Consider the following 11,849-nt stretch of genomic DNA (forward strand, 5'->3'; position numbering starts at 1 on the left):
CCTTTGGCAGTTTTTGTCCTGGGCTGTGTTTGAACCTGCCACCTCCGGCATATGGGGCTGGCACCCTACTCCTTTGAGCCACAAGCACCGCCTCTATAATCCTTCTTTTAATACGAGCTTAGTATTATTTTTAAATTGTTTTTAGTTGATTTAAAAGTATGACAGTAACTTTATTTTTCCACTGACAAGATATTAGTAGGATGCAGTTTTTTATTTTAACATATTCCAATTTTATTTCTTCACTCCAAAATAATGTTCTAAGTGAGGATTTTGTATCTAACGTAACAGTACCATACATATTAGTGGAGACTTGGTTTCCATACAATGGGATTTTAAAACATATTAGGGATTATAACCATGATTTATACTAGTAGTTTCCACACCTGGCAAAGTTATCAAGATGACTTGAGGAGCTTGTTGTCTGTATTAGCCATGTTATCCATTGCCTGAGATATATTCTATAGACAGATTTCATTGACTACATGGATAAATGAGTTGATGAATTATAATATTTTATAAAATATAATTCTTACAAGTACAATAATATCATCACTAGTATAGCCTGTGAAAAAATAACATTGTAACTACAATAAGCATTAATTAAACACACAAACAATAGACTTCCCCATCATTAAAAAATTTAGAAAAGTCTTCCAGGGAATAATTTAGACGATCCTGATTTCTTAAAAACGTTATTGCCTACTTTAAATTCCATATTTCCCATAGTAAAATTCCCTATTCCAATTTCTTCATTCATTTTTCTTAATCTATTTCCTTATAACAGGAAAATCTATATTTAAAATAATGCCTTATCATTGTTTTACAATAACATTATAGCTCTTAAATATTTAAATACGTTGTAAAGGATTTCAGGTGTGAGGACTTAAAATCAGCAACCTTCTTGAATATATTTGTTCTTTAATTTTTTTCATTATTGTTTCTGTGAAGGTATATTCTAAGTTTTACATGACTGACTTATAAATTAAAATTTTTGATATAACTTATTTGAAGGATAGCAGAGTTGCCTGTATGAATTTACTTTGTGAGATTTAATAGAGTTAAAGAATGTCCTGAATCTTGAATGGTTCACTTATTAAAACTGCTGAATTTTTTAAAAAATAAAACTGGCAGACATATATTCCAGGAATTTGACCTCGTTATTAAATCACAGACTTTGTTTACATGCTATTATGGAAAAGGTTTTACTTCCCATTTGTTCAAAGTCATTCTTTAAAGAAGAAATTAGTCATTAAGTCATAAGAAAACTAACAGCAGGAAAAGTTGAACTGATTGATTGTAATCTCCTCATGATGTGACTTCAGCAATTTAGCTACTGATTTATTTTAAGATGCTTTTCTTCTGTGTGTCAGAATTTTCTAAAATAGTCTGTTAGAAGAATGCATATGCACACTACATTTACTTTTTTCTGTTTTGGTATGTTTATAGTTTTAAAATGTTAATAACTATTCTGTTACTACTTTGAGATATTTTGAACAGAAATAATAAATTTTCATCCATGTCTTGAAATTTTCAACACTTTCTGTCCAGACCTTTTCTTTGAGCTCTAAACTATCAGACATGCACTTGAATTTGTCAAAAGCATCTCAAAATTATGTCCATCAAGAAAACTCCTCCTCTAAAAATAAAATTCTATGTGCAGAAGTTACTAATACAATTTTTATATATATATATATACACACACATATAAAGAAAGAAAAGAACTGTATTAAAATTGTAATACTCGAGTCACATTTGACTTTTACAATTACAGGAGGTCTCAAACATGACTTGTATTCATCTTTTATTATCAGTATATACTGATATATGTAAGAGTATATATATAAAAGAGCATATATTGAATATTGAATATATATTGAGTATTATGATGTTAATACAATACACTATATATTGAATATTACAATATTAATACAGTTTTTTCCTTCCTTAAAAATGTGCATAAATTTTTTGGTACCCACTATAGATAATAAAATTTTAGATGTAAAATATATTGTTCACATCCATTATTTATAAACATTCTAAAATTGGAAACCCTAAATAACATCAAGGAAATGCTTGCATTACATTGCATCAATATAACTATTGTTCCCATCATTAAAATTATTTTGAAACTTAATGTTATAAAACAAGCTCAAGCCAAGTATAAAAGGTACTATATAAAATAGTGTGTGAAATACAATGTCAGTTACATATATTCATAGGAAAACTAGTGGAAGAAAACATATAACATAAGTAAATATTCTGGCAGAAAATAGTATTAGTCATTATCTTTGTGTGGTGAGATTGTTATCTGCATAATACCTTTATTTAAAGTATTAAAATAAATTTTATCATAATACATCAATTTTTATACTACATTATCCTATAACAAATAATTTCTCTTAGTCACTTATAACAACCAAATTTATTTCTTAGTCACTTATATAATCAATCAGCTACAGTGACTGGTCCTCCTTGTTATTCTGATGGTAGGCTGGAGAAATATTCCCAATTGAAACACATGTTCTCATGATAAAGGGAAAAGAGAGATGGCGGAATAAGTCAATGGCTTTTAAGCTCCTGTTCAAGAGTTACACAGTCATTTCCTGTCATATTGTATTTGCCAAAGCGAGTCACCTATGGTCAGGTCTCATGTTATTGGGACATGACATATAGTCCTCTGAAAGCGAGGGGTGTAGTAGTAGTTAACTTAGTAGGAAACACATGGTAATTTGATTAAATAATTCAGTCTACCATACCTATGTCATATCTGCTTATTTTGAGTGGTTTAAGTAAGCACAAAGTTATCAGGGCTGCCGTGTAAAGTTGTATAGGTTGTTTACTGTATGGCTATGATAGGGAGGCATCATTCACAGTGTGTGATATGAACTGTACACCGTAGAGTTGTATTTTGTACAACTTGCCTATCCATATTCAGTGGCCCTGAAAATTATATTACACATGAAAGGAATATATTTTCCTTTCATTTATTAAGAGTGTAATTTTGTTAGTAATATAATTTGCTCATTTGAGCTGATAAGTTTATATTTCACTTAAATATTTGTGAAATGCCTGTCTAGAATTACATACTTGCCGTCAGTTAGTATTTTGGATGATAATTTCAGTGGATCTTAATTTCTTTGACCTCATTAAATTAAAAATACACATATATGGCATTAATGAATTACTCATTGAGTATTCGTTTTACTAATAATAAGTTAATTGTGAATATTTAAAGAGCACTAACATCTAAGTTATAAGTGTAGCTTATATAAGTTGTACAAGGAAACAAAAATTAAAACAAGTAATCACTGCTATCTCTTTGGCAGAAATATGCCTTTGTACTCTTAAGTGCTGTTCTTTGTAGAGTAAAGATCAGAAAGAAAATAGAATGGGCTGGCTGTAATCTCAGCTACTTAGAAGGCTGAGGCAAGAGCATTGCTTAAGCCCAAGAATTCGAGGTTGCTGTGAGCTATGATGCCATGGGCATTCTACCCAAGGCAACAGAATGAGACTCTGTCTCAAGAAAAAAAAAAAAAAGACTAAAGAAGAATTATATATATTCTTAAATGCTTTTATAAATATCATTTTTATTGCTAAATAGAATAAGAACTTAACTAAATTTTTTAATTTTCAGTTTCATTTTGAAAGCAACTATATAATATCAGGTACTTTTTGTTTTTGTGATTTGCTTATAATATGTTATGTTTATAAGGTTTATATTTTATAAAACTCTTTAAAAACTTAATTTTTCAACCTAATTCCTAAGAGAAAAGATTTGTCCAAAGTGAAAATACTGTATATGTCCTAGTAATGTGTCTTAGAGAAAAGTTTGCTGTTAAGTTTCACTGGAAGCTGACCTTGCTTGATTTTTATAACCTTTCCTTCTAGAAATAGTATGAAAGAAACTTTTTATAGTATGTAGTCAAAACTTCTACATACAAGAATTTCTATTTGGACTTAGAAGTACCTTTTGATCCCTCCTACCGTAGGAGTAGTTTTCATTGCATTTTATTTTAGTAGATACTGTTAAAGGACTCTCCAGTAAGGTCAATTCTTGATATTTATAATCTACTTCATTTTTGTCACTCTGCTAAAATGTAGTGTCTTCTGGTTATTGTATTTGGATATTTTTCTTTTTCTCTGAATTAACTGTTCATATGCTTGGCCAGCTTTTCTACTAGGTTTTGTTAAGTTTCTTTGTAGCTTCTGCTATAAAATGGCTTTTTTTCACTGAAACTAATCTAGATACCAGTGTCTCCTCATTGCTAAGATCAGTGTTCTTATTTGATGCACTTAATCTTTTCCTTCTTGAATCCATTCCCTCATTGCCATTCATAACAATCCTTAACTCCTGATTTTATTCTACTTTTTAGGCTACTTTTCCTCTAATGGCTTTTTTTCCCAGCCCTATTCTCTCTCCCCTCTTCACAATGTGTCCTGTGGTCTTCATGACCATAGTTTTGCTCTCTGTCGCTGACAAAATGAACAAACTTTTCTAATGTTACACTGTGGTTTGTGCTTGTGTTCATAATTGAAGGAAAGACTCAATTTTGGCTAGAGGGTAGTGAAAATAAAAATGTAACTTTTTTCCCAGTGGAGGTTCATTGACTCTCTGGATGTGTCTGGCCTCCTTAGTCTTTAAAGCCCAGGAAAAATACCCCTGCAAGATCTACATTTTCTGCTGTGTACTGATTGTTGCCACAGCTTGTCTGATCATCATTTTGATCATCATAATAAATCTTGCTTGAAGACCAGCTGTATGCTAGACATGGTGCCCAGTACTTCATGTTCATTATCTCTTTCAGTCCTCCTGATAGTCCTTTTGTCTCCATTTTAGAGATATGGAAACATTTGGCTCAAAGTTAGGCTTGTCCAAGATCACAAAAGGAGTAAGTGTGGAAGTTGATTCCATGTATAGATTGACTCTTTGCTCAAGAATCTGTACTTTTATGCCATAATATTTTCTCTTCATCCCACTGCCTTTCCTCTACCCACCCCCAAATTTAGCTCCCTGGTTAGTACCATCACCTTCTATTGAGACCAGAAAATTCTGAGGATCATTGTTCTCTTTCCTTTCATATGCAGTCCATCACCGTGTTTATAATTTACTCACCTAAAGGGTTTCTTAAACCTCCACTCCACATCCTTCCCCCAGTGAGACTCTTAACTGCTAGATCCTTAGTTTAAATAAGATTTTCTTCATCATCTCATGGGTGGATTTTTCTATTAGTCTCCTAATTTGAGTTCCATTAATGCACACTACTCCTTAAATAAATGTTATCATTTTTAAATATGATTTTCTACATTTTTATTCAAAATCTTTTGGTAACTATAATGTCAAAAAGATAAAATCCAGTTCCTTAGCATCCCATAAAAATCCCTCCAATAAATAATTACATCCAACCTATTCTCTCACCACCCTTCCATAATGTGTACTTAGATTTAGTGACCGTTGTACTTCACACTTGCTATTCTCTTTATCCAGAATCTCTTCTTTTCTTGCCTACTTGGCAAATTTATTCTTCCACCACAGACTCATTTCATATATTATCTCTATGAAGTATTTCTAATTCCCTATTCCCACCATATTCTCACTAAATTTTAGAAGTGTCCACTATAAACTAATGTTAACAACATCTATCTTACAAGGGTTGTTGGGAAGAATTGAAAGAAATAATAAATGTAAAATAATGCAGTATCTTCACATAGTAGGTCCTCAAGTAATTGTTTTTTAAATCTTCTTGCCTCATGTGTCCTCATGCGTACAATGAGACATATCTGCAACTCATCCTGTACTTAAAGATTCTCAAGGCTGAGACTTATTTTCTTTCAATACCTAATACATAATAGCTATTTCATAAATAGTTTTTTAAAAATCTAATTAATTTGTGGCCTTATTTTGAATAACTAGTCCAGTAAAATGAAGTAAATTGCTCTCATTAATGATTCTTGTTTGTGTTTTTCTTTTCTTTAGTGGTGATGAGTTCCTTAATTTTCTTCTGAAATTAAACAAGCAATGTGGCCATTTAATAACAGCTGTACAGAATATCATTACTGAGTTACCTGTAAATTCTCACAAGGTGCTGAAGAACATTCTAGATAAGTTCATGATAATTCAGTAAACAGTACTGATCTGGTAAAATTATATCATTTGTTTTAGAAAATCCCATAAGATCTAAATAAGTCATTTTATTTAATATTTTATTTACATAATAATTAATTGAAAAATTTAGTATTCTTTCCCTTAAGAAAAAAAATGAATCACACGAAAAATTAAACTGATCCATGTATTGAACTTACTGTTTGTTCTTAAGTGGGATTTAAATGTTTAAAATAGAAAGCGACAAGAAACCCAAGTGAAAGTTGAAACAAAACAGCATGCTGAATGTTGTTAAAAAAAGTATAAATATAAAATGTTTTAATGAAGGAAATTTTCAATAAAGAATGTATAATGTGTAAGTGACTTACAGAAGCTTCTTATTCTGTAATTGTTCGTGTGATTTGGTTTTTAGCTATTTGTAGAGAAAATTTATAAATGCATTTGTTTTCTGGTGATTTTTATATAACACTAATATGGGAATAATGTTATTTTTAAAACCTTCCTGAATTGATTTTTTCACCATAAGTATAAGTAATTATATGAAGTTATATGCACATATTTAGGAAATGCATTCAGCAAGCCGATTCAGTTATTTGTATAAAAGTGTTTATTTTTGGTGTCAGGATGTACCCAGAACAAAAAGTCATTTTGAATTATATAATTTAATGTTTAAAAATGTTGTATAATCTTTGTATATATAAAGATGTAGAAAGTTTGGTTCCATTCTTTAAAATGTAGCTTTTGAAAATATTAACAGATAGTGCTGGAATGGGCTTCTCCCCGAAATTTTACATCAGTTTGTGAAGAACTGGTTAATAATGTTGAAGACTTGAGTGAAGAAGTCTGCAAACTCAAAGACCTAATTCAGAAGGTATATATTTCACATCAAAAAGAGGGAAAAACCTAAGGGAAATGATTTGCAGTAAAAGATGGTAGGCAATAAAGCCACTTTGATAAGAATAACAAATAGAAAACTTAGCCAAGTGGGAAAAGAAAGTTTCCAAAAAAAAAAAAAACCTAAGGGAAATGATTTGCAGTAAAAGATGGTAGGCAATAAAGCCACTCTGATAAGAATAACAAATAGAAAACTTAGCCAAGTGGGAAAAGAAAGTTTCCAAAAAAAAATATATATATACTTCATATATATATATGAAGTAAACTTTGTTGGTCATTAAAGAAGTGCATACTAAAAGAATAATATGTCATTTTCATCTTTTCAATTAGCAGTAGAAAACATATTACTATATTCATTTCTAGTTAGAGTTCACCAAACTGATACTCTCATGTGAGACTGTTAACACAGCTCCTCTCAAAAACAGTTTAGCAGGATATGCCAAGGACCATAAAAATACTCATATCTTTTGATAATAGTTTATTCCAAAATTGTATGTACCATCATGTCCTATGCTTGGATAATAATTTAATAAATTGTGGTATTCCTATGTTAAAATAATATGCAGCCAGTTGAAAACCTAATGAAAATTGGAATATAACTTATTAAGTTATATTTGTACATTATAACTTACATGAAAATATGCATATGGAATAACACCAAAATGAAACATTCATTATCTCTGTTAATGAGATAGGATTGTGGGTGAATATTCCTTCTGTTATCCGGACTCTATAATATCCTTTATAATTTAACTGTGTTTTTAAAATAGAGTAGGCTGTTTAGTTCTGATTTTATACACCTATAAAAGTATAAGTCTGAAAAAAAAAGAAGTATAAATCTGGATTTAAGGACAGGTAGATTTTTCCCTTTAAGAAAATTGGCTATAACAAAATTTAAGCTGCTTTGTTGAAGGTGAGGCATAAAGAAAAACATTTCTCTTGACTATTAAGAAATCACTTCTGGTTGTTCATGTCTCTTTCATAAATAAATTTGGTATCTGTAAATCTTTGTGAGATACCTGATTTAAAAGTAAGATTATGATTAAATTTGTATAGTTTCAGCCCATATTTCATTTAATATTTTCATTAATATTTTATCAAGAAAGCTCTTTTCTTCAAATTAAATTGGGTAAATTAGCATTATGCTTCAGAATTCTTGCAGGGAGTAATTCCTTTCCAAAGAAAGAGGCATCTTAGAATTTGTATTATCTCTGAGAATTATTCATTCCACAAACACAGGAGTGCCTGTCGGTAAAGTACCTGTGCTACACAAGCCAGATAGAGCCTCAACTTGCTGACAGCAAAAAATTACAGCACCATTTGTCTTCACTACCTCCATCCCCTCTAGAAGAACTGAAAAGCAGAATTGGTTTTACTTAATACAGTATATTCTTGGGGATCCATGGGAAATTTTGAAGGATTTATCTAAAGATAACTTCTTATAAAGCATCAACCTTTGATGTTTAGTGTAGGAAATTTCCCAAGACATATTTGCGTTAGGATTGTTTACTAATTTGATTTCTCCAAAACAAACCTAAAACATGGGAGTTTGGGGTTGAGGAGTTTGGAGAATTGAGACAAAATTAGAGAGAACAAGATTTTTTTTTAATGAAGAAAGTAAGAAATTTTGCTATAGGGACAGACTGACTCTAAAGCATAAGCAATCCAGTTAGATACCATAATATTTATTTTAATATTTATTTAAATATGCCTACATATGAAGATAATTTTTATTTTTCTTTTGCTAAATAGAAGGCCTTTTTCTATAACTTGCTCTATGTAGAATTTATAAATTTCTGTATAAGGACTAGCCTTGAAAACACATTAGGCTATAGTAATGACAGTTTTAGGGGCAGGAGAATTTTAATTTTAGAGCAAGCTAGTGATTGGTTTTTTTCTAGATTGGTCTTAGACAACTAGTAATAATCATAATGAGATTTAATTTAGGGAACTATGAGATATTTGACGTTTGGAAATATGATATCAGGCCTTTTAAGCTTGTATTATTTCAGAGTTTACCAATAATAACTGAAGGAGATTTTATTTAAGAAACATATGCATCATCACAGATAAGTATATGGAGGTAAAAGAGAGGGTGGGAGAGGTCAAGGCTAGACTTTAACACCACATCACTCTCTTTCAAACCAACACACTGACAAGCTCCTGTCAGAAAGGGTCATTCTAAGAGTAATTGGTTAATAAAAGGAATGATGTCTCAGGATTCAGTAAATGGAGCATCAGTGTCAAAAAGGAATCTGTTGCTGAATGAAGCCATTTGGAAGTTAGACCAAGAATACAGTTTTAATGATATTGGCATTGCGGTTTCTTTTTCTGGTATAAATTTAAAATTAATTTTGTCAGGCTTTTTTAATTAAATATTTACACTGTAGAATTTAGAAGTCATTATTTCTGCTAATGTTGGAAGTATTTATATCCCCACTCCAGCACAGGATGTTTCTAGTAAATATCACTCTATAAATGTGCCTGATTGTTTTTATCTTTCAAGGATCTTTGGTTTCTGCTTATTCTCTCTCCCGCTCCACCCCCAGAAACCATCTTTCTTTTCTTCTCTCCGCTCCTCATCTTCTCCCCCTCTACTCCCTGTGTTCTCCCTCTTTTCTCTCCTCTCCTCTTCTCTCCTCCCTTCCTCACCCCTTCCTTTCTCTTCCCTCCCCTCCCCTCCTCTCTCTCTCCCTCTCCTCTCTGTCTCTCTCACACACACAGTGGGGAGGGGGAAAGGGCAGCTTCTTTAGCAAGAAATTTCTATCTATGGGAATTTAGAAACTGACTGGGTCGTATATTTTCATTGCTGAGAAGTGCTAAAGGAACCACTTAAGTTTTGTTGACATTTGTCACTACAATTATATTTAAATAAAGCATTAAACTCCTAACATTAACATCTGATCTTCTAGTTTTTGTTAATTTTCATCTGTTGTAGGTTTGCTACAAGAATATTTCACTTTTTTCTAAGATATTGATGTTTTAATGTAGAAAGAAGAGATACCAGTTGTTATTCCCTATAGGTAAAATAGAAACCTTAACACGAAAGGAACTTTACATCTCATGACATAAAAACACCATTTTGAAATGTGATAATCTCTGAGAGCATTTATTTTTAATGTAAAACTAATAATTTATAACAATTGGGTTTTGTTGAAAGGAAGACTATCTTTTAAGACACATGTGTTCATTTTAAATCTTCCCTGGGACTCTTGAGTTGTCCACACATAAATCAAATGAGTTAACATGGATATTATTGTGTTTTTAAAAATCAAAGATGTTTTTATTTTCAGTGCATTTATATACATTAACTTTTTTTTCTTTTTCCCCATACTAAATATTAGTTGCAAAATGAACGAGAAAATGATCCAACTCATATACCATTAATGGAAGAAGTATCTACATGGAATAGTAGAATTTTGAAGAGGACAGCTATTGCAGTGTGCGGGTTTGGGTTTCTTCTTTTCATTTGCAAGCTAACTGTCCAGAGAAAATAGCCCTTATATTTGTTTTTAAGTTATGTATATACATCTTATTCACACTACCCAACAGCATTGCTTTTAACCATTTGTGGCATAGTACAACTTTTCATTTTGCCAGTATTCCACGGGAAAAATTATGACAACATAAAGCAGAGAGTTTTTCTTTAGAAAGTTTTGTCGGTTTGAATTACACATATAATTTGTTATGTTTTTATGTTAATTTTAATCAAGCAGTAAATTATAATTATTTAATTTGATCATAAGACTACAAATCACATTCAAAATAAAAGTTTAATCTAATATTCTTTGACATTTAAGAGTGTGTTCATTTGTCATAGTGAATCTATAATTTATGAAGTGTTCATAAATTAACAGCTTGCTTTTCCTGCTTATTTTCCCCTTCTATTACTACATAATAAGGAATTTTTATTAGATTTTTAAGTTATATTTGTAAAGTAATTGTTAATTTTGAAAGTATTCCAGAAAATGCAAAGAATCAAAGTAAAATGTAAACATTCCAAATTATGGATTAAATACTCAGGAGAAATATTTTAAATGCAAAGTAAAAAAAGCAGAAATTAAGGATACACTAAAATTGTTTGTATAAAGTACCTTTGCAAACATATAAAATATTCTGTGTATAACATTCTTGCAAGGTTATGAAACTGAATGACATTTGGTGTATAATTTCTCATATCTAAAGAAGTAATGTGTGTATATAAGATTTCTTTTTTTCCAAAATCAAAATCATATTCCTATTTTTAAAAGCGAAGTTAATAAAAGGGCAGGCCCAATTTTGCAGGAAATACGGTATTTAAATCTTGTTTGATGTACTGCCGTACTTACACAGATGTAGTTTATCTACAGTTGTTTGAAAAGAAAGCATCAAATAAAGAGAAAGGATTGTGGAAAGGAAGAAAAGTAGAAGAAACTATAATTAGTAGTAGTCTGAAATAAGAAGACTTGAATCATCATTTTTTTTCTGAAAAATATATTTAACCGCATATCATTGGAAAATAGTCACACCATGAATTGATGACTGTCATTTTAACCTGTGCTTTAAAGCAAGGCATAATTTTTTTTTCTGGTAAAAAAACTAACTCATGTTAGTGAGTTCAAGACTTAGTACTAAACTATAACATAGATAGGAGAATAGGTACTTCTTTTCCTAAAAAAAATACCCACTAGGCTATAGGCAAAATAAATACTTCTTTTAATATAAATTGTGTTCCCCTCCCAGGACAGTTAATTGCTTCTAGAATATTCTTCAAAGAGAAGATATTTAATAAATGTTACTTCTACTTCCCTTTAGGGGGGAAAATAAAAGCACTCTAGGAAAATGACAGCCAAATTACTGGAGTGTGCACGTACAT

At 30.7% G+C, this 11,849-nt stretch overlaps 1 protein-coding gene across 2 annotated transcripts in view; it reads left to right on the forward strand.

Moving 5' to 3' along the window:
* The window catches only part of ASZ1 (ankyrin repeat, SAM and basic leucine zipper domain containing 1), a 53,585-nt gene extending 42,714 nt beyond the window's left edge, over positions 1-10,871 (forward strand). For both annotated transcript variants that reach the window (XM_012805141.1, XM_003789792.2), the window contains 3 exons: positions 5,975-6,080; positions 6,858-6,971; positions 10,339-10,871. In XM_012805141.1, coding sequence (XP_012660595.1) covers positions 5,975-6,080; positions 6,858-6,971; positions 10,339-10,491 — 373 coding nt within the window. In that variant the 3' untranslated portion in view covers positions 10,492-10,871. The remainder of the gene's footprint in view (positions 1-5,974; positions 6,081-6,857; positions 6,972-10,338) is intronic.
* The last annotated feature ends 978 nt before the right edge of the window (positions 10,872-11,849 follow it).

The sequence above is a fragment of the Otolemur garnettii genome, unplaced genomic scaffold, assembly GCF_000181295.1.
Source record: "Otolemur garnettii isolate 467f Iridium unplaced genomic scaffold, OtoGar3 scaffold00037, whole genome shotgun sequence".
Classification (NCBI taxonomy): Eukaryota; Metazoa; Chordata; class Mammalia; order Primates; family Galagidae; genus Otolemur; species Otolemur garnettii.